The sequence below is a fragment of the Physeter macrocephalus genome, chromosome 8 (assembly GCF_002837175.3).
Source record: "Physeter macrocephalus isolate SW-GA chromosome 8, ASM283717v5, whole genome shotgun sequence".
NCBI classification, from domain to species: domain Eukaryota; kingdom Metazoa; phylum Chordata; class Mammalia; order Artiodactyla; family Physeteridae; genus Physeter; species Physeter macrocephalus.
The window spans coordinates 27,635,314-27,661,277 of record NC_041221.1 but is presented as its reverse complement, the minus strand read 5'-3'; the positions used below and the strand labels follow the sequence as shown (position 1 = coordinate 27,661,277).

At 42.5% G+C, this 25,964-nt stretch overlaps 1 protein-coding gene across 1 annotated transcript in view; it reads left to right on the top strand.

Moving 5' to 3' along the window:
* The window catches only part of DNAH5 (dynein axonemal heavy chain 5), a 258,228-nt gene that overhangs the window by 35,854 nt on the left and 196,410 nt on the right, over nucleotides 1-25,964 (top strand). The window contains exons 2-6 of the mRNA XM_028492810.2: nucleotides 15,666-15,800; nucleotides 18,724-18,808; nucleotides 21,095-21,255; nucleotides 22,978-23,199; nucleotides 25,582-25,719. Of these exons, the coding sequence (XP_028348611.1) occupies nucleotides 15,666-15,800; nucleotides 18,724-18,808; nucleotides 21,095-21,255; nucleotides 22,978-23,199; nucleotides 25,582-25,719 (741 nt within the window). The remainder of the gene's footprint in view (nucleotides 1-15,665; nucleotides 15,801-18,723; nucleotides 18,809-21,094; nucleotides 21,256-22,977; nucleotides 23,200-25,581; nucleotides 25,720-25,964) is intronic.

Here is a 25,964-nt window from a genome sequence, read left to right as displayed (position 1 = left end):
GGGTGACCACTGCCTCTGCCCTTCTGTCAAATCCTTTATTTCCTCGGGCCTAGGATTCTGACTTCAATCTTTCTTTACTCCCATCCTTCAGCATAATCTTCCTAATCCAGACTTCCATCAGCTTATTCTTCAATGACTCCCTAATGCCAGCAAAGGCCAGCGCCATAGGTTGACACCCGCAGTTCAGCCTCCACATACCTTTCAGAGACTAATCACTCATGCTTCCTCATAACTGCAGCGCGAGAAAGGCTTTCTTTTGAACTCCAACCTCTGTGCTTTGCTGGTGATATTTTCCCCATGTGTTACGCCCTACCTCTTCCTATTTGAAGCTCACTGTTCTTCAGAGCTTGACTTAGATCCTAGCTTCTCCAGGAAGTCTTCTTTGATCATTAGATATCATAAAAGTGTATTTCATCTGATCTAAGCCATTATCAGATAAAAGACACACCACCGTTTCCTTCACCACTAAGAAAAATAACTGTTGGTTAATCTAGGATGCACTGCTTTCTTAGAACTTTATTTGTTTTAATCGAAAAAAGCTCTTTCAGACTTAATTAAACATAGATTAAAAAAAAATTGTATGTCACCCTCGTGCATCCATACAAAAATAGGTGCAATGAATAGGTTAAGAAATTTCTAAAACTTCTTCACATTCAGGGTCTGACTCTCCTGGGATTTTCTTTCCATCTACTGTCATTCATTCTGTAAGTTGTGATGCTGGTGTTTTCTTGATCTTCCCAGAAGGTGTCAGTGGAAGATTTTCAGAAAACAGCCAGGACACACATTCCTCCCTCAAATGGATCTTCAGTAGTTTGTTGACTGATACCGAGGTGCTGCAGTGGCCTTGTCATGCTGTCCGGAGTGCCACTGAGTCTCTGCAAACTCTGGCAATGACAACTATGTCATGATTGCCGTTGACCAGCAGTTACAAGGGTGCATAGCAGGTGCACCCAATTTCAGTACGGTAAAAAGTGCAAAAAAATGTGCAACTCAGAATGGATGAAATATGGTACTTTCTCATCACACTGAACTCATTTACCATTTTTACACGCTGCCCCTGTATCATTGTTTACAAGGCCATTAAACTGATGAATGTGTTTAATTCTGCTGGGCGTTGGTAGGACATTTAGAAGTAGAAACCTGTGAAAAATGTGTAGATGGTAACCAGTAAAACCTGGATCTACTCTTTCTCTTAGGACATATTGGCAAATCAAGAGCGAAATTTCCAGAGAGCTCTAAATTGGGTTAGGCTAAATTCCTTGGGAGTTTGTACCCTACATTGGTATTGTCACTAACTGTAGTCATAACTGTTTTGCAAATAAAAAATATAGTCATATTTTTCATGTATTATGTGCCTGTGAGGATCCAGGAGTTTTACATATATTTAAATCATCACACGTCTGTTAAGCAGGTGGGTTTATTTCTAATGTACCATTTAGGAAACCAAAGCTCTGATGTCATATAACTAAAAGAGGACAGAGCTGGAATTTAAATCCAGGTGTGTCTGACCCCAGTGCTTGCAATTTTTTATTATACCACATGGCATAGGTTGTACATATAGGCCTGCAAGGCCCGAGGTAGGTAACTCTTCGTAATTTAGGAATGAGTTCTGGAAATTTCACGCTTTGGAATGTAAGCATAAAATGGCGATAATTCAAAACACAGATCCGCGTGAAGCTTGCCGCAAGTTTTCTTTTTTTATGGCACTTTCCACAATTTGTAATCATCTTTTTTTATAATTATGTATGCACTTATATTTATTTATTTTATACCTTCCCCCAGTGAAGACAGGAACGTTGGCTTTTCATTGGTTCTGAGATGTACATTTTTCACATTTTAACATCTGTGAATTCAGAATGCAGCTTAAAATTGAGGTTGTATTTAAGTGTAATTGACAGCATTTTATTTTTTCTCTTTGAGTGTTCTATAAAATAATTATGCATCTTACAATTAATATTTTTTAGTGCTTGACTAAGTGTGTGTTTTGGTTAGCTTAGTATGTAGTACAGTGCCTGGCCCCATAAAAGGTACTCACATTTGTTGAATGAATGAATGAGTGAATGAATGAAAGTGAAACTTTAAACTTTGCCTGAAGGTACTTGAATTTCTGGATGAAGTCTCCTGCCGACATGAGGCCCATTGTCTGCTCTTGTTTTCTCGTTATGTCTGACTTAAGATTTGGAAATGACCAATAGTCTCAGCCTGAAACAGTGCATCATCCACAAAGATAGGGCTGGAGGTCTCCTCAGTTTAAAAGTTCCTGTAGGAGGAGTCTTGCCCGCTGTAGCTGTTGCCTGGTGGAAACTACTCATAGGAAAACCCTCTTTGGTCTCCCTCTGAGCATTGTTTGATGACTCCTCTCCAATGACCAGAAACCAGTTTTATTGCAGGCTGGCAATTAAGGGCAGGTGGTCAGATGCAGATTCAGGCTTGTGCTTTGCTTTGTTTGTGCTGCTTAATGACAATTCTCAGTGAGCTTCCTTTACTCAAGGGGATTCCTTAAGATACCTACTGCCTCTGCCTTGCCCACTTTGAGGCTGAAATTCAGCCTCAGAGGTTGAAGACTGCAGTTTACTGCAAAGCCTCGAGAGAGCCATGGTGACGCCTGACAAACACAGAATGAATGCCATCAGCCATCTGTGGAAGTCTTCCCGGAAAGTAACTCTTCCCAAGAGAGAACGTTGTAAACGGGCTGCTGATGAAATGAGGATGGTGCCTAAAATACCATTAGGGAAGCTCCAAGTTCAATGTCACTAACGAAAGAGAATGGATGCTATAATGAATTGTGACCTCTGTCCTGAGGTCATGTGTTGACACAGGATTCTTGGGACTGATACTTAGATGCTGAGCAAGGAGGATGAGAACATTCTGCGATTTGCTGGTGACCTTTCAACACCACACAGAGAACAATGACTAGTAGTCTAGATACTGTCTTCATTCATCATTAGAACAGAAAACAGCTGCTTACTAACACCCAGAGGCTGACTTAAAAAGTATTCCGGGAACAAACTCGAACTTCCTGTGCTCTAGCGCTTTGTTTCCCAAACGATGCTATCTCTCGGTTAACTCTACGTATGGAGGCCACGCCCTCATATTGGCTGTGGAGCAGGTGAATTTCCCAAGCTCAGGTGCCAAATTAGCATCCAAATTAGTGGTAGGTGTCAATACCAGATTAGCATCCTGGCTTTCAATCAGTCTCTTGTGAGGTTAATTAGCAGGATATTGGTGGGATGGGTTCCCTATTTCCTGTTTTATCCTTGGGTGACCTGATTGGATTTGAGTTCCTGAAACTTGAACTTCAAGGACTAAATCCTGGATTCAACATGCCCACCCTTACATGTCCTGCCTTTTATTCATCCTGATGAGATAAATCACACACGCTAGATCTCTCAGATCACATTGCCTGTGATTTCCCACCATATCTTTACAGTAAGGATGATCAAGATGTTTAGTCCCAAAGAATAAATTACCTTGCTTTATTTGTGTGTACAACTGTGTGAGCGCAAGTAATTTATGGACCTCATTTTCTATTTCCACATGAAATAGGCTGCTTGTTCTTTATGGGGAGAAAATGGCTCCTTTGGGCTACAATCCGCCTAGCTGATGGTCACAGCCACCATGCTGGTAGTTAACCACACAGTTGTTTAGACAAAGACAGACTGAATTTCTTGTACAACTTACTCAGAGCTGTGGCTTCTCTGCTTTCCATTTTGATACGGTTTAAAGTGACTCACTGTTCAAAGAAATGATTCAAATATCTCTGTTGACTCCAAGTTGACTGTTGGGCAGTGTTTAGAATGAAATGAACATCAGAGGTTGTGATGCAACCCAGCAGTTCAAATGCTTTGATTGGTTGGTAAGCATGAATGAGAGGCACAGTTAAACTGTAGAGCAGGTTAAACAGTATTACCCTAACAACACAAGGCTTTGGAACAGAGGAGAGGGCAAAGGGGAGGGACTGTAGAAGGAAAACAAGGAGAGGATAGGTGCGCTTTTCATTTTTATTCCGTGTATATGGTGTCTGATACCTTCAAATTAGACATGTAAACGTGAACTTCTGGTCCTCCAAGGGACTTTTCATTTGAAAGCCTGTTGGATGATGAGTAGGGCTCCCAGGAGTTAGAAGATCATTCTGGAAGAGTCCACAAGCTGAACAGATTGCTGTGATGTTTAGGATCGGTAGGAGACAGTTCTGGAAGCAGAGCGTCACCTGTGTTTTAACGGTAAGGAGTTGCTGTTTGTAAGCTTGCACGTGTGTCTTAGATTATCATCTCTCGCACCTGTGTGCAAAAAACCTTAAAAAATTTCAAAGTTATATTCAGATGAATTTGTGAGAAACAGTTTGTCTACTAATTTTTGGATAGCCCATAAGGCTATATGTTGATATTTCAAATTAAAAAAAAAGGGGAGTGCATCTTTAGGCTTCTCTGCACATTGCCACATAAACCAGAACTACTTGTAGAAATACAGGCTTCAGCTTTTGAGATGATGCTTGCCTGATGGAAAAAAAAAAACGCATTCAGAGTGCTTTGGTGACTGCATTCTCCCAGACCTGTAAGCTTTTGTTGGTGATGAGAGATAATTAAGGCAGATTGTAGGCTGCAAGTTTTCTAAGCCCTTTGAAATGACACCCCTCCCTGCCTTCTAACGGCCCAGAAATGTGGTCACAGATCATGAGATGCAAGGATGTTGCCTTTGGAGTCACATTGAAGAATGAGCTTCCCTAGCCTAGGACTCATCAGCTGCTTTTGATTACGCAGATGCATAAAGAGATGTTTGGAGCCTCTTCCACGGCTGATTAATGTCAGAAGAAAATGGAGGGTTCTCCAGAACTCTGTTCTCAACATTGAGGCATGCTTCCTCAGGGCTTGATCGCTGTATCTTTTATGCGTCCCCAGCAGCCAGATGATTCTGGCCAGTCTTGCAGCCTGCTTTTCCACCACAAGACACAGGAATGCTGTCTCTGCATTTCCTAAGCACTCTGCCACCAGCCACCCTCCACTTCCCCTCGCCCCACCATTCTGACGCATCCTTCCCAAGGTCAACATCTTCCAGCCAAGCCCTTGAACTTGTTTGGCTGCAAACACGTATTCTTTAAGACCGTGTCGCCTCCTCTGAGAAGCCTCCCTGACGCTTTGAGGAGGCGGCAGGGGCTCCCTTCCCTAGGCTCTCTCAGCACTTTGCTCCTCTGGCTGCTAGAGCCCTTGTCACATCACTGCAGTGAAATGACATTTGTCTACTTGTGAGTTCCTGGAGGACAGGGATGATGCTTCCTTCATTTTTAAATAGCCTTCTGGTAACACAGAATCTGGTACTAAATACACCTTAATTTATGCTTGTGCAATCAATTGGATGAATTAAACTTTTCACATGTCTGAATGTGTTTCCAATTCTTCATTTCACTTTTCCATGCTTCAATACCAAGTCTAAAAAATTAAAATTGCTGATTAAATCTCAAGTATAATTAATGAATTAGATTCTTTTTTGGCACGAATGACCTTCTGGGAGTATGTTTTTTGCAAGTTTCTATATATTTAGGATGCTGGCTCTGTTCACCCCCCTGATGTATGATGTTAACAGAATTACCTTAATACTGTTGCAGTGTATTATGTAAATCATTACACATTTTTTTGTTTAGTGCATTGATTTGACAATTTATTAAATTATAACTGTCATCTAAAATAATCAATGAGCAAGAATCCAAAACCACTTAACATACAAACTATAAATCTCTCTATGTTTAACCTTAGTCTGGAAATATTACTGTAATGATGCCATATTATAATTAGCTTATTGTAATATAATAATTGACTGTATTCAGAATACACATCCAAATAAACCATAAGCTCTCTGGGTTTAGAAAAGTCAAGCCATATATCCTTTTTGTTGTATAATAAACACAAATGCTGTTCATTGAAAAAGCTTGAAATAATTCTGTATATATTGACTCACCTATGTACAAAAATATGGCTCAGATATTATGTCTGCCTTCTTTTTTGCTTTTCTCTTGGATGAAGAATGCTCAGTACCAACTTCCAAGCATACAATGGACATGAATTCCAGACTTACGGAGTTTGTTTTTCTTTCTTTCCCTAAAATTAAACTGAAATATATAATTTTGCTGGTTGACTTTGTTGACCTTTAGAAAAAAAACACTTGAAAGATTTATGACAGTCCTCTTGACCTAAATTCAGCTAATTGCAAAGCTAGTTTTGAAATGGAGACAAGTTTTCTCCCTGCTGCTGGAATGTACATCGTTCATGTTTCCACTGATGTATTGATGCTAGGCAATACTGTTGCTCCTTGAATTTCAGATTGCTAGGTTTCTCTAAACAGTGATTCTGGCGGTGGGGCTAGAGACTGGCAGGGGAGAGAGTGCAGCTCCTTCCCCTACTGAGAAACTCCCCAGGGAGGGGCCATTGTTGCCCTGCGGGTGCACTGTACAAGCCAAGACAAGGAAAGACCCTTTGCTCTCAGATATGTTTTGAAAGCTGAAAGGATGTCAGTGTTGTCATTCTTTGGCAAAATAGCCAAACCGGTTTCAGAATCCTCTTAATCAGGCCCAGACATGTTTGGCCCTGTGAACACATTTCACATGCACAGATCAAAACAACTTCCCTGGAACGTTGGGAGGTGAATGGCTCTAGGATGTAGCTGTGGGGAGGGGACAGCTGCTGCTTTTCAGTGCCCAGGTGAGGGCTTCTGAACCTGAAGGAGTCAATGCCCCATGGGGCCACCTCGTACTTACACCACAGCCAGACCCCGGGAGGGTGTGACTCTAGGTGCAGATCCATCCATTCCACTAGCATCCGTTGAACGCCGGCTTTGTGCCAGGTGCTATGCTTCACAGTACGGGGGGGAAGAGCCTTCCGGGCCTCGTGGGGCTGAGCTGAAACTTGTCCTTCCTGTCAATTTTTGCACAACTCTAGTAACAAGAAACCAAAAAGGTCTAGAGTTGCAGGGTTCCCAGATGTATGCCCTTGGACTTTCTTGAGTTCCTGCTTCAAGTGAGAACCTGGTAGCACTACTCAATCATGATCAAGTCACAAAATGCTTTCCGTTGGAGCAGCGTCCTCAGGCTGGGCTGCCACTATAGTCGCCAGGGGAACTTCTGAGAAACACCGATGCCAGGTCCCCGTGCTGGGCAAGAGGGGTCAGAGTTCCTTGGGAGGCAAAGGAATCAGCATTTTGAAGTTCCCACAGGTGATTCTGATGAGCAGCAGCTGTAATCACTCTGGTTCCTTGAGGTAAACAAGGGAGGTTTTGGAATTTCACCCCTGTGCCATATATAGAGTGAATGATGACATTATATACGTACTTTTTAGCAAATGAGCGAAAACCACTTGAATTATGTGGCCCCTGCTGCCAGAGCGGACACTTGGAATTCTACAAGAATTTACTCCTGGTTTTAGAGTAAAACCAGTGTAGGATTGGGGGAAGATAGAATATATGGCCATGTGAAGGCCCACTAAGTCTGGATCAGGTCCAGAAATTTGGGGTGTAGAAAATGGGCTCTGAGTTAGGGTTTGGATAATGTAATATTGGGGGGAGAGGAGGTTGTGCTGAATGGGATACCCCTTTAGCAGGTTTTGGGCCTGCTTGGGTGAAAAATCCACATATGGTGAAAGGTAAAGAGGGATCTTTTATTTGCTTGGAAAGAATGACCGATAAGGGAGTTGGTAAATGGGGAGGTTTAGGGGCCCTGAAAACTCCAGCAAAAATAGACAAGGTTCCAGAGCTTACTCTCAGCACAAAAGAAAATTGATGGAACCCTCTCTGTTTAAGTGCTAGCTCTTCGCAAGGGAAGGGGAGTACGTTCTTGTCAAATGAAAGAGGGCTTCACTGTAGCACCTGCTGTGTGAGTGGGTTAGCCAGCGTGGAGTGTCTTCCCTTCCAGGCACCACTTTGCTCAAGTGCTCTTCATGTGGGAAGGAGGTGTGGTGCTTCCTCTGCAGCAGTGGCCCTTCACCTGGAGAAGTGAAACACAAGGCAAGTTAAGACGCGAAAAGTACAAGTTAGGAGTTGAGAGCTGCTAAACTGGTTCTTCCAGCCAATTACGAGCAGGTTTGGATGGTCCAGGAAGCATCACAGAGGAGCCTCTCCCAGAGAGGAAACGGGGCCCTGTGGGTTAAAGTGAAAATGCTGGAAGCCAAAAAGGGAGGCTTTTCTTTGTTTGAAGACAATGACAATGAAATTGGGTTAACTTTGTGGAGAGGGCTCTTTCATTTGTAGAAATGAATAGGAGAACTACTTCCCTCAGTTTCTGTAATTCAGCACATTTAAATGGGATGGAGGCTAAGTGAGGTTAGTTATATTTGCTGTGAATTGAGGGAGAGCCATAATCCATACTAATGGTGGAATTTCGTGCAGTGGTTTATGCTGAAGTCATAACAGCATGGAAGACCCAGGAGCTTATTGACTGAATTCTGCACCTGCAATCATGGACTCACACAGAGCTAGAATAATTTGCACCAGCCCTTAATTACTTGAGAGTGACTTGTAAATGATAAACTTGGTTAATCATCCCTGGATTAGATATCAATTGAGGTTTCACTAAGTGCCAGGCACTATTCTGGGCTCTGGAGATATTGCAAAAATCAAAATAGAAAAATATCCCTCCCTGTGGAGCTGATACTCTTGTAGGAATGATGAGATTCAGGTGATATTTATTTTATTTTACCCCTCAGGAGACAAGAAGGATCAGGTTATGTATATATAGCAGACAAGTGAGTTAAACTCGCCTGGGCCATTTGGATATCTCTCTTAAAAAAAGAAAAAGAAAGACATCTTTTACCGATAACCAGACATTTTAGCTAGGTCTACACTAGGCCTAGTGTAGTGATTACTAGCTGAGTAATTTTCCCTCAGCTCATAGATTTGCCCTGATTCATCTGGGGAAAATGGAATAAAGTGAAACTAACTGGCCTAAGACGATCAAACCCATGTCCTTGGCCTCTTTGGCACTGTTTCATCAGGTGATTAATTATCTCTGGCCTTGAGATTGATACTGAGAGCCAAAGTGAAATCTGTCTCAGAGGTATTTACTTTAGTGATTTAAGATAAGGAGTTTCAATTGTAATTTGTAGACTCCACATTATTTACAATGATCTCCGGTGGGGATTTAAATCTATGTTATACTCTCCCCTGCTATGTTTGTTACGTTGCTATAAGCACACATACACATAAGAGAACAAAACACCCAAATAAAAAAATGGAAATAAATTCACTCAAAAATATGCAACAGACTCACAGTAAAACAGATCTCCTTCTCAGATTCAGATCTGCAACTTGGCTTAATCATATTGCCTAGAAAAACTGTTTTTTTTTTTTTCAACAAAGAAATATATGTATATTTTTTGGCTGTAGAACCTATCCCTTACCTCACACTCCTTGCTGTGCAAAAGCATCTTATGAAGACGTGGTGTGAACGGTATGATATAGACAAAAGTGAAATTGTCCAGTAATGGGTTGGCGGAAGCAGGGAGCCCAGCCTGCTGGCTGCCCACCCAGGCAGGAGGCCTGAGTCCTAGGCACTTCAGGAGGCGAGGATGGGGTGGGCAGTTACCATTTGCTGAGACACAGTAGTGTGGTAGGGGAACTGGACACAGAGCACGCCAGCTGGAAGCCGGCTGGGCACCACTCCATCCTGGCACTAAAATATTACCAGTGTAATTCAGAAAATGGTGTCAGTTAACTCCAGTCTCCACCCACAAATCCTTCTATAACCCATGCAGTGTATATGGCGTCTCCTCCCAAGAGTGCTCTAGATAACCCTTGAGTGGAAGTTTAGAGAATGTTTGTGGACTATCAGTTTGAATGGATGCAAAATTCTCAATTGCCTGGGACACCCCGTGTCTTGGCCTGGCCCTGCAGACACGCCAGGGCTTGAAGCCCAGACCCACCACTTACTTAGCAGTGTGCTCTTGGGAAAGTTGTTAGTGGTCCATAGTCTTGATTTCCTTGTGTGGAAATAATAATGTCTGCTTCCTAGGGCTTTTGTGACAATTAAACCTAAGCACAGTAAGCAAATGATGACTTGCTGATCCATAGCTAGCAATGCAACCGGGGCAAAGAGAGCAAAGTGTACCCTGACATCTGCAGGAGGGTTGGGGACAAGGGTGTCCTTGCTCAGCCAACAGAGGGTTTCTTAGACCCGACAGCTCCATCCTCCATCCATTTCTTGTTGCCAGAGACATGAGTGGGGAGGGCCTGGATCTGAAACAATGCCGCCAACAGGACTGGGCTTTCTAATGGTGGAGGGAGTTTAAGCATTTGTACAACTAAAAAATCATGATTAAGTTTTGTCACCTGAATTTTGATGTTCAGGGTCAAAGTCTCAGTCATGCCATTTTAATTCATGCGCTGATTGCCTTAGTATTATCCCCAAGCCACACCCAATTTAATCTTTGCAAATACCTTCAAGTTTGGACTTTTATCCCCATTTTACGGACAAGGGTAAGGTCTCTGTTGGAGTTGGGGATTATAACCTGGAGCCAAAATGAAATGTGTGTGGTTCATGCACAGTTTACATACATGAACATGTAGACCTGGGCTTTGGTTCTACAGAGTTAAAGGCAAAGGTTAGTATATTAAAAAAAATTGGAAGGATGGGTTTGTCATGAGAAAAAGTCACAGAGCTTTATTATGAAAGCACATGGCATTGGGTCTTTGTTGGGATTCACATTTTAAAATCTCAAGTTTCACCCCAGACACCTCCCGATCCAATCAAAAGATCCCAAGAACCAAAACAAACAAACACAAAACCAAATAAACCCCTCAAGTCTCTGGTCTGTATTAACTTCTGAACCAATGAGAAGCAGCCCGAATGCTAGAGACGAAACAGAGAGCTTAGCTGTTGCATAGTCCAACACTTTGATTTTAGAGTTGCAGAACCTGAAGCCTGGAATGGTTAAATGACAGATGCAAAGTCTTACAATTAATGGCAGCCCTGGGTCTGGACCCCACTCGGGCACCAGGGCTCATTTGTGTACATGAAGTTGCCCCATCTTGACAGCACCACTTGTTTCTTGGGAGGTAGCACATTAGTCCCTCTTTCATCCCAAGGTGGTAGTAACATTCCTTGTTACCAAGTTGCAGGGTTGTGTTAAATACTGTTCTAGATTTCCTTGGACACTGAGTAGGTTTCTGGCCACCCTCCCCACTCCCATCTGTTGGTGCTTGTGCATGCAACGCAAAACAATTTTAACGTAATCCTTAAAAAAAAAAAAAAGAATTCCATGGTTCGCCATCCCTCTCTGCCCTCCCTCTCCAAGTGTCCTAGGTGTTTCAAAGGCGACAGGACAAGCCACCTCCAGCTCGTCATCTGACTGCTTGTTGTTGCAGTTCCCTGGCAGCCAGAAAGCTGCAAGTTTAAGTTTAGGGAGTGACAATGCACTGATCCCATCGCCAAATATTTATTTGACATTATTGACTTTTTGTGGTGGTAAAAGAAAAGTCCCTCATTGTACCAGCATACCTTGGTATAAGGCAATGAAAGTTGACATTCATAAACTTTGTGCTCTTTCAGCTACATGGCACTGGGATTGACTTCATATTACTTATCAGGAGATAGAATCGTTTATATAAGAACATATTCAATGCTTAACGTGCTTTTAAATATAGCTTTGAAAACATTTTCTTTAAAAACACATTGATAATTTGCTTTTATATGTAAAATTGCTTTGGAAGTTTTTTTCATCTGTGATATTTAGGTAAAAATAGAATAATTAGTGTTCTGTTTTAGAGGCCAATTTCTCCTTTCCTCCACTAGAATGTATAGTTTTTTCCTTTGGAGTCCTGTAAAATCAGGTCATAGAATAATGTGTTGCCATGGCAGAATGTGATAGAAGTTTCTGTATTCTTTGGAAGCCTTCAGTTGGTTTACATCCTGACTTTTCTAGTTCTCTAGTTTTTTTTTTTAATATTTATCTATTTGGCTGTGCCGGGTCTTAGTTGCGGCACGCGGGGTCTAATTCCCTGACCAGGGATCGAACCCGGAGCCCCTGCACAGGGAGCACAGAGTCTTAACAACTGGACCACCAAGGAAGTCCCTGGTTCTGCAGCTTTTTAATGTCTTTTTGGCTGCCCAGCATTTGCCATCTTGTTGGTTTGTTGCTGGATTCCTGGCTCCCCTGGTTGCCCACCATGTCTTCAAGCTGCTGAAGACATTTAGTACAAACCCAGAAAGATCACTCTGAGAAAAGCCTTTATTCCTCCCTGACGAGAGTGTGGAAAACAAAGAACAGGACATTTTCCTGGTTTTAGCCACAGTTGAAAAGAGATTTAAATTTACTTCTTTTTTTTGCGGGGGAGTGCGGTACGCGGGCCCCTCACTGCTGTGGCCTCTCCCGTTGCGGAGCACAGGCTCCGGACGCGCAGGCTCAGCGGCCATGGCTCACGGGCCCAGCCGCTCCGCGACATGTGGGATCTTCCCGGACCGGGGCACGAACCCGTGTCCCCTGCATTGGCAGGCGGACTCTCAACCGCTGCGCCACCAGGGAAGGCCTAAATTTACTTCTTTTTGATGTTTATGGAATGTATACTTTGTGTCAAGACCCGTGTGTTCTTTTTTTAGGGAAATGGTAAAAAAGTAGGTTGATTGTTTATTTTTTTTAAACCTTAACCTTGCCCTGCCTCCCCACCCCCAAGCCCAACTAATTTGTCTCCCTTCAGTTTTGTAAAAAAGGACGTAGATACGGCTTCCCTGGTGGCGCAGTGGTTGCGCGTCCGCCTGCCGATGCAGGGGAACCGGGTTCGCGCCCCGGTCCGGGAAGATCCCATATGCCGCGGAGCGGCTAGGCCCGTGAGCCATGGCCTCTGAGCCTGCGCGTCCGGAGCCTGTGCTCCGCAAAGGGAGAGGCCACAACAGTGAGAGGCCCGCGTACCACAAAAAAACACAAAAAACAAAACAAAACAAAAAAGGACGTAAATCGATTGCCTTTCAATCACTCAGAAATCCCCAATTTTTCCTCTTTACTTTTTCTTAAGTCTTTTTTATCTAAAAAATTCTCCTTTGACTCTAACTTCCCCTCTTTCTAAGAGTAACCACATTTCTTTCCTTTATAGTCAAGTTTCTGGAAGGAATAGTTTATATTCAGTACCTTTATTATTTTTTAAAATTTATTTTTATTGAGGTAACATTGGTTTATAACATTATATAGGTTTCATGTATAGGACTTCCCTGGCGGTCCAGTGGTTAAGACCCCGTGCTTCCAATGCAGGCGGTGCAGGTTCGATTGTAGTCCAGTAACTAAGATCCCACATGCCATGTGGCGTGGCCAAAAAAAAAAAAAAAGTGGAGATATTCATTCCATGAATGATTTCTCTTTTACCAATCATTCTTTTCTCAAGTCTGAATCCATTTGCTTTCTGTCCAACCAATGGAATTATTCTAACAAGGATTACTCTGTTACCTACTGCTGCATAACAAACTATAAGAGAACTAATGGCCTAACTATCTGTTATCAATTATCTATTATCTCTTAACAACTATCTATTATCTCTCTTGATTCTGTGGGTGGCTGGGCTCAGCTGGATGGTTCTTCTGTTTCATGTGGCCTTGGCTGGGTTGCAGTCATCTGTTGGCTTGACTAGGTTGGAATGTCCAAGACAGTTTGAAAGTTGATGCTGGGGTATCAGCTAGGAGATCTTCTGGGCTGTCAGCCAGAATGCCTTGGTTTTTCTCCGTGTGGTCTCTCCGTGGGTTTGGACTTCTCATAGCCTGGTGGCCGGGTTCTGAGGGAGCCTTCCCAAGTGCAAAGGCAGAAGCTGAAGGTCTCTTAAGGACTAACCTAGGAAGTTTTACAGTCTCACTTCTTCCCACATCCTTTTGGTGAAAACTGGTCACAGGGCCAGCCAGATTCAAGAGGAGGGGATATAGAGTCCATTTCTTGATAGGTTAGTGGTACAACCACATTGCAGAAGAGCTGTGAGGGTGCTGCAGTCATCTTGTAAACACAATTACAGGGAAGATCTGGCCCATAATGTCTATTGTGCTGTATTGAGAACCAGTATCTGTATCTGTCTCTGCAATGCAATTTCCCCTTGGGCTCCAGATCCACATTCCCAATGGTCTGTCCGTCCCAGGCTCTGGGAAATGCCGCCACAGTCCACCTGCCTGACCTTCCTGTCTTCAGGCTTGCATCACTCCAATCCACTTTTTTTTTTTTTTTTAAGATTTAATTTTATTTATTTTTGGCTGCATTGGGTCTTTGTTGCTGCACGTGGGCTTTCTCTCGTTGTGGCGGGTGGGGGTTACTCTTCGTTGCGGTGTGTGGGCTTCTCCTTGCTGTGGCTTCTCTTGTTGCAGAGCACAGGCTCTAGGCGTGTGGGCTTCAGTAGTTGTGGCGCATGGGCAGATTCTTATCCACTGTGCCACCAGGGAAGTCCCTCCAATCCATTCTTTATACCGCTTTCAGAATGACTGATGTTTTGAGGCAGCACAGACAGCTAAACATCTTTCCTGATTTGAAACTCATCAGTGACTCTCCATGGACTTCATTTAATATTTATACTTTCTAACATGGTCCATAAGATATTTTATGGTCTGACTTTTTTTCTCATTTCCTATTATGCCTTTTTCTTTTTTTTTTTTGGCCTCGCTGCACGGCATGTGGGATCTTAGTTCCCCAACCAGGGATTGAACCTGTGCCCCCTGCAGTGGAAGCGTAGAGTCTTAACCGCTGGACCGCTAGGGAAGTCCCTTCTATTATGCCTTTCTAGTTATTTTCAGTTCAGCCATCCTGGCTGCCTTGTGGTTTCCAGACTTGCTAAGCTTTCTTATTTCTTTTGGCCTCTGCATGTGCAGAAATGCTTCTATCCCAGGGAGTGTGGCCAACTGTCCTTCAGCTTGTGCACTTAATTCAAAAAATGAACTAGAAGTTGAATATCCATCCACCAATGGTAAAATGGTTGATTATGGTACATCCATATTGTTGAATATTTTGCAGCTATTACAGGAGTTGGAATGGTCTGTACTAAACTAAAAAGAAGTCTGTGATGTATTATTAAGGGAAAAATGCATGAAAAAATTTTATACTATATATAAATAGAAATGTGTATATATGTTTGCATATGTTTGTATGAACAGAGCACATATGGAAAGATATGCTTCAAACTGCCAATGTTGATTACAGTGAACTTGCTTTGTTATTGTAATTAACAGTCAACAGGTAAAAAGTAAGCAATGGTATTCAGAAATTAATTTCAAAACCAGATGTGAACCTGTAGACCAACAAGAAGCATAGGAGATAGTGTACAAGAATAAGTATTACTTTAGCAGCCTAGGAAATGTTTACAAAATTGGAGATCTTTTTGATTTTGGTGTGTCTGTTGAATATATGTTGAATATATGCATAGAGTTAAGTCTGTAAAGATTTGGAACAAAATGTTAATGGTAATACTGTCTGGTTGGCAGATGATTTTTATTTCTACTTTTGGCTTATCTGTGTTATGTAATTTCAAAACAATGAGCACATCTTATTTTCATAATAGAAATAACATTATTTCTAAAAACAGAAGATAGTACATAAAAACTGGTACCATTAAGCTGTCTGTTATCTGAATACCCAAGACTTGGAAAAAGCAACAGTAGTGTGAAATGATTACAAAATGAATCCATTTGAGAACAGCAGTTGCCACATAACATTTTTCTTCCCTTCTTGTAGCAAAGATTGAAGGAAGAGAAGGAAGCCAAGCGGGCTCGTCTGGATGGGAGACATGACTACTTATTTGCAATTGTAGCTTCCTGTGTGGACCTCAACAAAACTGAAGTGGAGGATGCCATTCTTGAGGGGAATCAGGTGCGATGCGTTTGAGCTCTCACTGACTTGATTAGGGAGGGCACAGCTGACGTTGTCCTATGGCAGGGTGTGTGCTGGGCCTTAGGGAAGGCTGTCTGTTTCCACATGCTCAGGACCCTATTCTGGCTTGGTATGGGTGACGGCAGAGTGAGCTTGGGCTCTCCAGCTCTCCATGTTGAATGGGGTACTTAGAATTGACATTTGAGTCTCGTCATTCTGACAGTGATGTCTGTGTCTCTCTACATCCAGTGAAGCTGGGCTCAGGCACCATTTTGGAACCTGAGGTTAGAGAACAGAATCTCGTCTCAGCTGCTGATTTATCTTGGTTTTTTTTTTTTGAGTTTATCCTGTTCTAGCCTGGGAGACTGAACTGTGCCATACTTTTCTGGCTTTGACTTTGATTTGGCAGCTGAATCTGGTTTCTTTTGTTCCTGACCTGACTTCCATCTTCTGCCCTGATATCCCTCCAAAGCCTGGGGTGTGATTTAGTTGGTGGGGAAGACGAAAATACGGGAAGATACAGTTTCCTGGGCAGGGAGGAAGGCATACCAGGAGCTGTGATGTTTCCTGAAGTTTTTATGTTTGTTTTTTTTTTTTAAACTTTGTAGGCATTAAAAAAGAAATAAAGAGAAGAAAGGAAGGAAGCCCTTTTTGTCGACAGGGATGTCACATTGTTGATAATACTTTTTAGCGATAGGCTTGTAAATGTTTGACAGCCAGCTTTGGGCAAGGGTAAGGAGGAAGGCACTAGTTTGAGCATTTCCTGATTCTGTGGTGTAAATATTCCCACCATGGCTGATTGCAAACTACCAACGTGATGTTACTAAACTGAGTTGGGAAGAGTTGTGGTCAGTTGGCTGTCCCAAGCCTGTCCGAGCCGGCTCTAGCCCTCTACTGGCTTTATCCCTTCCTGCAGTGCCACTTGGGTAGGGTTAATTGGGGTCAGTGGACCAGTTCAGGGTGGATAACACTAAAATAGTTAAACTACAGAATGAATCAATTAGGAGTTGAGGAAATGTCCTTCTCCTTTTTCTCCTCCTTCTCATAGCTAACATTTATTGAATATTTACCATATGTCAGTCTCTGTTCTGATTTTTATCTATTATCCCATTTAATTTTTGTAACACCAGGAAGTAGATAAAATTATTCACCCCAGAGGAGGCATAGAAGGAGACAGGTTCACACGGCTGATTCAGGCTTGGAGAGACAACTGGATTTGGGATAATGCAGATGGAATAACTGAATAAAAGCTCTGAACTGTAGGAATCCCAAGTCACACTCTTGCCGTATTCAGGACCCCGGAATGTCAGGACCCCGGAGGCTTAAAGACAACATCCTGTATCAGGCTCACTGAGCCAGAGGGCGGGGAGAGGGCGGGGAGGGAGTTTTAAGATTGGCCTTGATGGAAGTAGCTCCCCCATCACATTCTGGGCTGGAAATTGAATCTCAGTGAGTGCATCCTCCTTATCCCCATGGCATCCTCAGTCAAGGAAATGTAAGCAAAGAAAGCAGGGCAACTTGCTTTTTCTTACGAATGACGGTTTTATCTACAACATGGTAGAAACTGAAGGGGGCTTTTTTTTCACACTTAAATTTTCAGGCTCTGTTTTTTCTGTTAAAAATTTTTATTTTAAACTGTGGTAAAATACACGTAAGATTTATCATCTTAATCGTTTCTTTTAAGTGTGCAGTTCAGTAGTGTTAAGTACATTCCTCTTGTGCAACCAGTCTACGAAACTCTTTGCATCTTGCAAAACTGAAACTATGTTCTTTAAACAACTCCCCATCCTCCCCTCTCCCAGCCTCTAGCAACCACCATTCTACTTTCTGTCTCTGTGAATTTGACTACTTCAGATGCATCATATAAGTGGAATCATACACTACTTGTCTTTTTGTGGCTGGTTTACTTCACTTAGCAAGATGTCCTCAAGGTTCATCCATGTGATAGCATGTGTCAGAATTTCTCTCCTTTTGCGGCTGAATACTATTTCATCATATGTACATACCACATTTTATTTATTTATTCATCTGTCAATGAACAGTTGGGCTGCTTCCACCTTTCGGCTGCTGTGAATAATGCTGCTGTGAACGTGGGTGTGCAAATATCTCTTCAAGACCCTGCTTCCAATTCTTTTGGGTCTATACCTGGAAGTAGAATGGATGGATCATACAATTATTCCTATTTTTAATTTCCGGGGAAATGCCACACTGTTTCCCACAGCAGCTGTACCATTTCACATTCCCACTGACAGTGCACAGGGTTTCAATCTCGCCACATCTTCACCAACATTTGTTATTTTTTGGTTTATTGACGGTAGCCATCCCCATGGGTATGTAGATTTTATCATTTCTCTTCCCATTTGAATTCAAAATTGTGCTATTGACTGTTTTAAAGGAGTGCTCCCATTGGTAGCAGGCCAGCTGGCAGACCTCTAGTGTACAGCGAACCTCATGGGGGGACGAAGTTGCTATAGGATGGAGTATTCTGTAATTATACGTGTTCTCATCATGGCGGTTTTCTGCAGTTATTGGAATTGAATATTACTTATCTGTAGTGTGTTAGACCGGGTTTTGAAAGGTTTGTTCTCTCTTTCTCATCTGCAAATGGGTGAAAAATTAACCACTCATCTATATTTATATCTGCCTTTAACAGCTCAGCACTTTAGGAAATCAGCCAATATGGAGAGACAGTCTTTTTCAAATGTGTGTATGCCACAAATATTTTTATGATTAATCAAAGCACTTCTGTGAATTTAGTCTTTACTATGGTTAGATATTTAGTCTTTCATGGTTTTATGTTGAAAAGATATGATCCTTTCTGTATGGTTTGCTGAAGTCCTATGCAGATAAGAAAGATGATAGTAACTGCTGATTTAAATGTGGTTTCTGATTCAGTCATTACTTTGCCTTTCCTTTTTCCCAGATTGAAAGAATTGATCAGCTTTTTGCTGGTGGAGGCCTTCGTCACCTCATGTTTTACTATCAGGATGTGGAGGTAGCGGAAACAGGTATTTAAATTTGATGTGACATAATCCAGAAATGTGTTGTTAGATTGAGCCAAGTATGGCATGAAGCAGGAGGCCACTGGGAGCACTGACCACTTTCACCTTGGGGGGTGGGACAGGTGGGGAGTGGTGAGGTGTGGTGGCTGAAGTCCAATGGAACAGGTTCTGTTTTCACCCCAAGCAAAGGACAAACGGTGGTGGGTACGTAGCCTGGTTGTTCTAACTTTATTTGGGATATTTTGTTTTCCTTTTCAGGCTGTGCTGAGAACTGGAGAATAATAAAATAATTTACATTTTGAGACTTCTCTTCCTTACATGTTAGCTCATTCTGTGCAGTTATGTTCTAGAACTTCTTTTGGGCATCTGCTTCTTTTCTATTTCTTTTTAACATAGGAATTGTTGCCAATAACAGTAGTTTTTCAGTTAAATATCATATCGTGTTCATTTTCTACTGACTGTGATTCAAAGGAATAATACTGAATGACAAGTTTAGCCATTTTCACTTAAGAAAAACTTGCAGATCTTTATGTGGATTCAACTGGCATATCCCATTCTACTTTTATGTGAAATAATGCAATTTTAAAGCCAAACTAGGGACATAAACAAATATATTATGATTATATTAAAATCATATATAGGGTCAATCCCTTTATGACCTTTTGGAAGAAAAGGAAAATAGTTATCGCTCTTGGCATACAGTATGACCACGGTTTTTGTTTAAAAACTGAGGAAATTATGCATGCATAAGTGCCTGGCATTTTCCCAAAATTATCCGTTTTATGTTTTGTGGTCAGAAAGGGCATTATATTTTGAGTGAAAAAATCAGAAGACAAAAATTTTAAATTATATCCCAGATTGCAAAACATAAGCTCAGGTGAATAAGTTCACCTATGAACTACGCACTGGGTGAAGCTGGCCTTTGTGTGTCAATCTGACATTGAGTAAGAAAGATTCCTGGATGTAAACATAAATGCAAGCTTGTTTTTGTTTCCCACTCTCCCTTTAAACCTTTTCGGTAGGAGTAGCTTTTTTTCTGACCTTGAATTGAAATCCAGACAACCCCATGAACTTTTCTGGATATTCTTAGATAAGAAAAGTGCCCATGGTCGTTTCCAATTACAAACACAGTCTCAATTCAGAAACTAAAAATATCCAGTTGATCAAAACTTTAGATCTGGTGGATCCAAGGTTAAATCTTCTCTACTCTTGGCCCTCCCCCTTCCTTCCATCCCCCAACACCCCTGCAGCAGGGGCCTCTGAAGGTCAATGTTTGCAGTGGTGGAGGAGCTTATGGGTCTCCTTTTCTTCCTCAAATTCTTCTTCCACTCCTTGCCCAATCATGTTAACCATAGTTTCTGACTGAGTCAGGCTTGGAGCAGGGCAGAGATTAGAGCTAAGAGGTAGCGGCAAAGTTTCTACTTGACTGGCACCTGTCGTGAGCTGACTGGCCTGGCATTCTCTGGGCCTTGCTCAGATGAGAAGACTGAGGCACAGAAAGATTAAGTAACTTGCTCCAGGTCACGTGGCTCGGAAGCTCAGCCCGAGATGGAAACCCCGGGAGACTGACTGCAGAGCCCACGTCACCCATCACTGTGCTGTCCTACCGCTACAGCAGCCTCCTGACTCTAGCGATACCGAAGGGCCAGCTGGACCAGGACAGCAGGAGGTGGAGGTTCTGGAGTTCTCTAGTCAGAACAGGGTTTTGATGTCGGCTCTGTTGGTGTGTGACTTGGCGCGGGTCACAGCTGCTCTCAGGGTTGTAGGGAGTTTTAATAATGTAGACACGGTACCAAGCAGAGGGCCCGACACAGGACACACGCCAATAGACGCTGTCTTCTTCCTTACCCTTTCGCCCATGAATGATGACTTTTGTAGCTCCGGCAAGAATCTGCTCTGGACCAAACTCTCGTACTCCGGTTTCTTCCATTCCTGTCTTTGCCTGGAGCAACAGGTTTGAAATGAACCTGTGGTCTGCAATCGAGCAGATTCTTTTATTTACTTTGTATTATTTATTTATTTTATTGACATATAATTGACTTACAATATTAGATTAGTTTCAGGTGTACAGTGCAGGGATTTGATATTTTTGTCCATTGTAAAATGATCACCATGATAAAGAAGATCCTTTTAGGATCCCTTTAGGCCTCACGCTAGAGGTTGTCCAAGAGGTGGAGCTTCTAGGGCACGTGGCTGAGTCAGCATATGAATATTTTAACGAGGAAACTTCATTCTAAGAGGCGACCACATGGAAATAGTATTCGTAAAACTAAAATTCTTTTGCATTTGTAGGGCAACTTGGCTCTCCTGGAGGAATAAATCCTATTTCTGGAAAGATTAAAAAACCTAAGGTGTTTGTGACGGAAGGAAAAGATGTTGCTCTTACTGGGGTTTGTGTGTTCTTCATCAGGACCAACCCTTCCAGACCCATCACCCCTGAGAACATTCATCAGGTAAGAGGCAACAGCAATCCTTTATCCCAAATTACCAAAAACCACGTAAATTCTACCAAAATATCCCTTCCCATGGAAACAACCATCGTATTCATTAAGCATTTAAAACTACTTTCAAAGAAATATTTTAAAAGCACTTAAAGCAAGCAATTAAGAGGACAGTTCCTTAAAATCTGTTGAGTAAGAGGACTTAATATTCAATTTATTAACAAAAATTGATATAACATTGTGTGTATCTGTGAGTGTGTGTAAAACAGTGAGGTCTTTCCTTTTAAAAACAATTCCTCTACATCATTTACTTAATGGCATATTTCTTACATTTAAAATAAGATTTATTACAGCAGATACACCCTTGAACAACACAGGTTTGAATTGTGTGGCTCCATTTATACATGGATTTTTTTCGGTAGTAAATACTACAGTACTATATGGTCCACGGTTGAATCTGAGGATGTGAAACCAGGGACAAGAAACTGTGGATATGGAGGGCCGGCTATCCATTACACCCAGATTTTCCAACTGCTCATAGGGTGGGAGCCCATAACCCCAGCATTAGTCAAGTGTCTTCTGTATAACTTTATTTTTTTTTGCAAAATAAAATGCATCTGTACAAGTCTCCCCTGCCTTCAATGGGTGCATTATCTGCTTGGAGCAAATAAACTGGTAAACATCTGGTATTCTACTTATTTCATGCTTTTATTTTTATTCATTTATTTTAAAATCTTTTAAAAAATTATTTATTTATTTATTTATTTATTTTGGCTGCGTTGGGTCTTCGTTGCTGGGCGCGGGCTTTCTCCAGTTGCAGTGAGCGGGGGCTACTCCTCGTTGCGGTGCAGGGGCTCCAGGCGCGTGGGCTTCAGTAGTTGTGGCTCGTGGGCTCAATAGTTGTGGTGCACGGGCTTAGCTGCTCCGCGGCATGTGAGATCTTCCTGGACCGGGGATAGAACCCATGTCCCCTGCATTGGCAGGCGGATTCTTAACCACTGTGCCACCAGGGAAGTCCCCATGCTTTTATTTTGATGATTGCAATTTAGAAGAGTATAAAGCTTATGTCTTAACTAGGTGTCAAAATAATAATTTACTAGATCGAGAGACAATATACAAACAGACCATCTACCAAAAGACTTTGACCAACAACCTGCAGCAATCTGCCCAGGAAATCAACCTCCCTTACCTACAATAAACAACACAGGTAGCCAGACTGCTGTGTCAGCCTGGTAGGAAGCCAGCTAGGAAATGAATTAATAACTCCTCTAACAATTGGTCAGAATGGCCAGGACTTGATTCATGACGGCCAGCCTCAATTTTTGTCTGTACTTTCAACATACTTCCTTGGGGCCAAGCAGAGAAGGCCAAATGTGCACCCCTAACCAATCACACAGGATGCCTCGCTTCTAGTGAGCCCACCTTCAGCTTCCCCAGGCCAACAACCTCCCCTCAGGGCCCCCCCGAGCCTCCCTTTTCTCCACTAGGAAGCTTTCCCACTCCTCTGCCTGCTTTTGAGTCTCTGCTGAAATGCAAGTGACGGTGGCCAGCTCCCTTGCTATTGCAAGGAATCAGTTCTTGCTCTGAATAAACAGCCTTTGCTTTTCTCATTTGGTCGGTCTTTATTTACTCCCATAGGATATTTGGTTAATGAACACCATCAGAAATGACTCGGTAGCTACGTTGCAGTTGAAGATAATTTTTACCATAAAGGGTTTCCCGATTGTTTTGCAGGAGGTGAGCTTCAACATGCTTGACACTGCAGACGGGGGTTTGCTCAACAGTGTGAGACGTCTGCTGTCTGACGTCTTCATTCCTGCTCTCAGGGCCACAAGCCACGGCTGGGGTGAGCTCGAGGGCCTTCCGGAAGCCTCCAGCCTTCAGCAGGAGTTCCTGGGCTCCCTGGAAGGCTTCGTGAGCGTCCTGGTCAGTGCACAGGAGAGTTTGAAGGAGAAGGTAAGAACAAACATGTTATTCCTTCAAAAATTATCTGATGGTGAACAAATCAATATGTAAGTGTGTAATACTTCTCTTAGAGGGTCTGGGTTCCACTACTTGCAAATCTTGAAAATATTTTGTGGGTGTTTTTGTTGCCCCCTGAAGATGTGGTGGTGACTAGATTTAAATTCCTATAATTTGGAGTGATGAGTGCATTAGGGGTTCCAAAGAAATGGTGGCCGCAATGGAGAGTTTTACTCTGTCATGTCAGATGTTGGACTGCACAGAGAAGAGTATGAAGTGTTTCTGGTATTGCTCTGCAGCCTAGAAGGAAAGGAACTTGGAGCCAGAGTGTGGTATGTGTGTGTGTGTGTGTGTGTGTGTGTGTGTGGTGTGTGTGGTGTGTGTGTGTGTGTATATGTGTGTCTGGTGTGTGTGTGTGTATGTGTGTGTGTGGTGTGTGTGTGTATGTGTGTGTGTGTGGTGTCTGTGTGTGTGTGTGTGGTGTGTGTGTATGTGTGTGTGTAATTTCTTAGCCTGTCTTATCACTGGACATTTATAGGGAGCCTCATATTTTTCAGTATCATAAACAAAGCTTCAACAAACATCTTCATAGCTAAATACTTATGCGCATTTTTATCCTTTTTTCCTTAGGATAAATTCCAGCATGTTCTGATAAAATAGTTCAGTTGCACATCCAGCCAAATGCATGCAATTCTTGATCCCATGTTACCAGTCCGTCTGGTTTCTGACTGTGGAATTAATATTCCTCACCAGTTCTCATCTCTGGTGCAGTGCTGCTCTGGTTCCTCAGATGTAAGCAAGGTATAATTAGTGATAATCTCACAACTCCATCTTGGGTCAATCACTCGTGGGACAAATGGCTCTTGTTCTACTTTTCATTCACAGTGATTTCCTTGTTCCCTATTTTCTTTAAAATCAGAGCTGAGCGTAAATCGCTTAAACTGTGGTTTAATAGGAACCCCTTCAACTGCGTGTGTATATGTGTGCTGGGGGAAGATTGGGGGGTGATGGTGGGTAGGGATGGGAGGAAGTCTTGAAGAGGAGGGAGAAGGAATGACGAATTGACATATCTAGAGAGGGTGGGTTGGGTCCTGTGGTCCAGCCAGAGACCAAAAGGGCCTTTAAGAATCAGTTTGACATTTGCGGGATTTAGCTTCAATAAAATTTGTGCCACCTACAGTAAACCTGTGTTAGTGTTTACCTGGGGTAGACGGTGGTGGGTACAAAACCGTGATGGATGACAGCCCAGAGCAGGCATGAGTGGGAGATAGAGAAATGGATCCCATGAGACCAGGGGCAATGTAACGCTCACTGCTCTCCAGGGAATACTGAGACCTTTTGGGACCTATTGGGATATTGGCAGGGAGGGATGCTATAGGCCTTCTAAAGGATGTGGGATGGGGGAGTTGAGTAAATGCTATCCAGACAGGGGCAGGATGATTCCAGCTAACGTCTGAGTTCTATTTGCAATTAACTATGATGGAGGCCATCCTAAATGCAAGTTGAACCAAATTAAATAGTTGTTCTACTGAAAAGAGTAGTGTTTTCATATGGTTCCACTTCATACTGTGGTAGAGGTTTTAAAAAATGTGGGATGGAACCTCACACAGGAGAGAGGCAGTGCCCCTTCCTGAAGCCTGGAAGCCTCCCCTGTAAAACCAAGGTGAGGTCCAGGAGATGTGGCAGACGGAGGGAGCAGTGTCGGGAGTGGGGAGTGGGGGGCTGAGACCTGTTTAGAGACTCACAGGGCCAGGTGCCCTCCTACCAGAAGGAAAATGTCCTTATCAAATATTGAGGTGTTTTTGGGTTATGTGTGTTTAAAAATATCCTAGGTTTCTTTGTCAAGTCAAAATCCAACACACCTCTTTTCCTACCCCTCTCCACCCCTCCGTCCTGAAATGAATCTGTGTATTTGCCATTGAACTTGCTAACCATAAGGATTTTTTTGGATAGGGACATGAACGTCTTTTCCTCTGGTTAGTTTCCAAAAAGAATGTGATAGATTAGAAATTACCCCTCCCCCCCAGTCAATTTTTTTGAAGACCCCCCCACTTTCTTTGGTTTCATTAGTTGACTACTTAATTTCCAAGTTCCCTATCAGTTCTCAAATTCTGTGATATTATGTCTCTCTCTCTCTAGTTCACTGTTTTGTTTTTTTTTTTTGACCCAAAATTTGACCTCAGAACCAATCACCTCTACTGGTGTGCTCAATGCAATATGTCTCACTGTGTTTTCAAGGACGCTTCTCAGGGAGCAGATAGTTTAGACTAGAGAGAATCCCCTTAAGATCCTTCTGGATCAGTCAGAAGTGTGTGTGTTTGTGTGTGTGTGTGTTAAAATAGCATCATCTGATTATTTAACTTTCATTTTAATTAGGTGAACCTTCAAAAGTGTGACATATTTGAACCGAAAACCCTGATGGAACCTCTAGACTACTTGACTCTAGCTAATAATCCTGAGACTTTGGAAAAAATAGAAGGTTGTATGAAAGTATGGATCAAACAAACAGAGCAGGTAATTTTCAGAAACCAAACATCAGAAACTAGCTATCTGAACACTGACTAGTTCAGATGCCATGTTACTGAACCAGCCAGTGGAAGAAGGTATGTCACATCCCATTCCCATTTGCCTAAGTATTTTACCACAAGTCCCTAACAAGGTGAAAGGTTCAATGCAATTTTTTTTTTTTTTTTTTTGCGGTACGCGGGCCTCTCACTGTTGTGGCCTCTCCCGTTGCGGAGCACAGGCTCCGGACGCGC